Source organism: Branchiostoma floridae, chromosome 7, assembly GCF_000003815.2.
Source record: "Branchiostoma floridae strain S238N-H82 chromosome 7, Bfl_VNyyK, whole genome shotgun sequence".
Lineage (NCBI taxonomy): Eukaryota > Metazoa > Chordata > Leptocardii > Amphioxiformes > Branchiostomatidae > Branchiostoma > Branchiostoma floridae.
In genome coordinates this window covers 1,215,729-1,219,887 of record NC_049985.1, presented here as the reverse complement: position 1 = coordinate 1,219,887, position 4,159 = coordinate 1,215,729, and the positions used below count along the sequence as shown (strand labels likewise).

At 46.0% G+C, this 4,159-nt stretch overlaps 1 protein-coding gene across 2 annotated transcripts in view; it reads right to left on the bottom strand.

The window, feature by feature from the left end:
• Window positions 1–3,893, bottom strand: part of LOC118418958 — a 7,341-nt gene extending 3,448 nt beyond the window's left edge. The window contains exons 1-2 of one of the 2 annotated variants that reach the window (XM_035825112.1): window positions 3,774–3,893; window positions 989–1,447 (exon numbers count right to left, since the gene is read on the bottom strand). In XM_035825112.1, coding sequence (XP_035681005.1) covers window positions 989–1,445 — 457 coding nt within the window. In that variant the 5' untranslated portion in view covers window positions 1,446–1,447; window positions 3,774–3,893. Of the gene's footprint in view, window positions 1–988; window positions 1,699–3,773 lie in introns of those variants that run through there. The other variant, XM_035825113.1, reaches the window with a different exon arrangement.
• Between the last annotated feature and the right edge of the window lie 266 nt (window positions 3,894–4,159).

Sequence of the window (4,159 nt, the reverse complement as noted above, 5' to 3'; positions counted from 1 at the left end):
GGGAGAAATGAATACTTCGGAAATGGTTTATTGCGAATGGACCCACTATACGTCCTTGTTCCAGTTCAGACTGAAGTTTCTCAAAAATAATTGGAAGTTGTGCTGGATTGGGGGACATGACTTTGGAAGGAAAGTAATTTCGAGGTCCAAAATACTCCAATGGAAATCCATAGGTAAAGCCTTTGATGATGTAATCTTTTTCCCTGTCGGGGTACCCTTCTAGAAGCAAACTAAGCTTCTTAGCGATTACGGGTGTTGTTATTTCTGAGCTGAGCCTTCTTGGGGCAGTTGGGCTCCTTGTGTGGCCCTGAACAGGTGGGGCAGGAGTGCTTGTAAGGGCAACCTGTCGTGGAGCACTGGCCTCCGGGGAGGTGATATTGAAAGCAGTAGCCTCTGGGTATTTTGTTGGTCTTGGGAAAGGAGGGCTTGGGGGAAGAAGATGCTAGTGCCAAGCTACTGAAGGCATCAACGTACAGCTGCGGATGTGGGACATCCCATGGTAGGTTTGGGTTGATCTGTCTTAGCTGTCTGAAGTACATATCGTACTTACCCCACTGCGCACCTCGGTCTGCCATGGATCGGATCAAGTACCCGTAAGAGATTAACTGGGTACTGCGCAGAACATGCTTCTGGACATAGATATACTGGTAAATCGCGAATGCGTTTGACCATTGTGCTAAGGAAAGGGAGTTCTTACTGTCCTCTACATTGTTTGCCACCGTCAAAGTTGGGAGTCCTGCTAATGGTTCCAGGTTGATGTTGAATTGCGCTTTGGGACGATGAGTTGGCAATAAGTGTTTGAATTCCACATATTTATCTAGCCAAATTTTCTCCTTCGTTGGTTCTGGTATTCCAGTGTCCAGAGGTAAGTGAACTCCCGTTTTATAGAGCTCACCGCTAAGGACAGATTCTATGGCAGGAGTCCCAACTACTGACGCTGGTTGGTTAAGAGCGGAGGCATTAACTGTCTTAGTAAGAGAGGATGTACCTAGAATGCTGGAAGCCAGGGTCGAGCCTAGGCCTGGCATCTGGGCGTTTGGGTTGATGGACGGAAGAGATGGGGGCTGAGGATCCAGTGCCCCACTTGTGGTAGCTATTGGCAACACGCCAGGGGTATCGGTTACATGGGTTACAGTCACTGAGCTAGGAGAGGTGTTAAGACCTACAAGTCCTGCTGACCCTCCGTCTGTTGGTAACGCACCTGGAGTCTGGGGGTCACTGGAATTTGTAGAGTTCAGTTTGTTCGCTATCTGCGTAGTAACTTGTTGCAAGTCCTCTAGTTGCTTTTGTAGAAACTTCATTGTCAGCTTGGGTTTATCCGGAGCCTTGCGAGTAGGTTGCGGGGGTGCATCCTCTGGAGATGGCTGATCTCCTCGCTCCGTCGGGGACGGATCATCCCCGGCTTCCGGCCTCGCTGCTTTGCGTGCCTTCTTCCTTGGAGGCATTACTGGGGCTCGACAATAGTAAAGCGTTAAGACAGTGAGCAGAGTAATACATCAGGACAAATTTTGTATGCATGATGACACATTCCTAGTTATATCGATTGTATTGGAGTGTCATGCCGGGTATCTGAGAAATGCGGTATAACGGTGAAAAAGCAAACCGTCAGATACAAAGGTTATTTAAGTCACTGTGGTTCTTGGACAACCCGCCCCGACAAAGCCATGCACCAAATAAATCACATGTACGGACAGGTACAGTAACAGTACCCCGACAAAATCATGTGATAAAACAAGCAGTAACTTGTGAACCACGCATGTACGGACAGGTACCCTGTTAGTACCCCGACAAAGTCATGCGTTAAATAATCACATGTACGGACAGGTACCCGGCCCGTACCCCGACAAGATCATGTGAATCAAACAATTGCTTGTGAACAAAGATCATGTGATATAAACAAGCAATTGACGCATGTACGGACAGGTATCTTCATAGTACCCCGACAAAATCATGCGTAAATAGTCACAAGTATGGACAGGTACACTAAACGGTACCTGGACAAAGGGCACGTGATATGTATACCAACATCTGTTTGGGAACAGACATTGATATTAGTCCAACGACTTTCCTATAAATTGATATCCACATGAAGGTACATCTGCGGTATTGTTTGTTGTGAATTTGAATTATGCGTAAACTTTGAATGAAGATCTGAAATTTGTGCTTGAGTACATATAGGTGAAATGAAAAACAAAGCACAAAAGAAAGGCAACAAATGTTGTCGACGTTCTGGCTTTTCTATAGGGGTTGGGTGTGGGGGGAAATGCAAACACAGCCGCTCAGTAAACGGCGTGTTTTGACTGACCTGTCTAGCTCAGAACATATTCCCGCCTTTCCTCGTAGCCAATGGGAATCGAATGAACACGTGAACAGGGCATGGTGACTGGGAACGTCTCCGAATCCGGCTTAAGCTGTATTTTCATTTCATGAAAAGCCCCTTATGCCTACTTCTCCGACCGATATAAGGACAGGGAGACAAGAATTCAACTGACACACTTGGCATCTTTGGCGGAAAAACAGGTATATTGTCAAGATTGGCATACAGAATGGAAAAAACATAGAATCATTACATAAATATGTATCATTCTCAATATTTGGCAACACGCCAAATGGTTACCATGACAACGGTTCCATATATCTCGTGAAAAGGTTTTTCGTATAAAGGTCACATGCCAATCATACAAGTTTACGAACATTATAAGATTTCCAAAATAATTTGAGTACTGGTTTACCACCACCAAAAGCCATCGCGCCTAACAAGTGGCAGGGGAAATCTGACTGCAAAACCCTCCTGTCTATTAGTCCGCCAAAGAGCCAATCAGGCAATAAGGGGCTAAGAAGTGTAGGGTGAGGGAATGTAAATGAATAGCCTTGCTTTCTGACTGATAAACGAGTATTAAAACATTTGAAGATTTCGTTAGTTTTCAAAAATGTCGCCAAATATCAAGTTACTTTTGTTCTACTCACCGCGTGTTGAGGGGCCAGGGCGAGGGGGGTGGGGGGTGATTCAATGTATAAATGTCCAATTGAAAATGTATTTTAGAGGGAATTAAATGCCCTTTGTTGCTGTTAAGGCCCCCCTGATGGACTTGAAGTGAAGATACATCCCGTAAGGGGACAGGTGGTGTCCGTCTTTTGCAAAATATTCTGGGCAATGCCTATTAACAAGGCGGACATGTGCCCATGTAGACATGTGAGGAGTGTTGGCCACCTCATGTCTCAAAGCGTCAAGGTACCTACCTAGGCACTGATTGTACGGTATGTTTGGTGGGTTAAATACCCGTGGGAGAGGTTCTCCAACAATGATATGTCTGGCATTAGCCCGGTTTCTGATTACACTTGCCATACCAACTATGCGTAAAGCCACTATCTCAGGCTCCCAGAAGAGCTCACACAGATCATTGGACCCTAACTCAAGGTAGACATCATCCACGGTTGGCAGGGCCTTACACATTTGGTCGAAGTTCGAAACTTTGCCGCCAGACAAGGACATCCATTTTACATCGGTGTTTTCCAACCAAAAATCTCTACTCACTACTCGGCCTGATGCTGATTCGGTTCTGCTTTCAACAAAAGCATCCAGTCTGCGTATGAACGAGTGCCCTATGATTAGTATTCGTCTTTTTCTGTGACCAACTTCTGCCATGTCGTACTAAGAATCAAAAGCAACGCCTACTGTAAGAGTTTAGCAACAAGAGAACAACCGAACTTCTGGGGGCCCCGTCACAGCTGCACAAAGCAGCGACAAAAAACTGGAAATAGAGACGACTCACCGTCTTTGCCAGAGATTCCGACCGGGAATAATCAGTCAAGAGTGTAGTCTCAAAGCAGAATACAGAGGGGGCAGAAATTGCCAACGCAAAGGATGCCAGAACGGAAAATGCAACGGGAAAATGCAAACACAGCCGCTCAGTAAACGGCGTGTTTTGACTGACCTGTCTAGCTCAGAACATATTCCCGCCTTTCCTCGTAGCCAATGGGAATCGAATGAACACGTGAACAGGGCATGGTGACTGGGAACGTCTCCGAATCCGGCTTAAGCTGTATTTATGTGGTCTAAGATAACTTTCCTCCTACCCTCATTGGTTTCTTCCGTTCTAACGCACAGATTTCGTCTGGCTGACGCTGCCGTCTTCCGGGGCTTTTTGGAGTTCTTTTT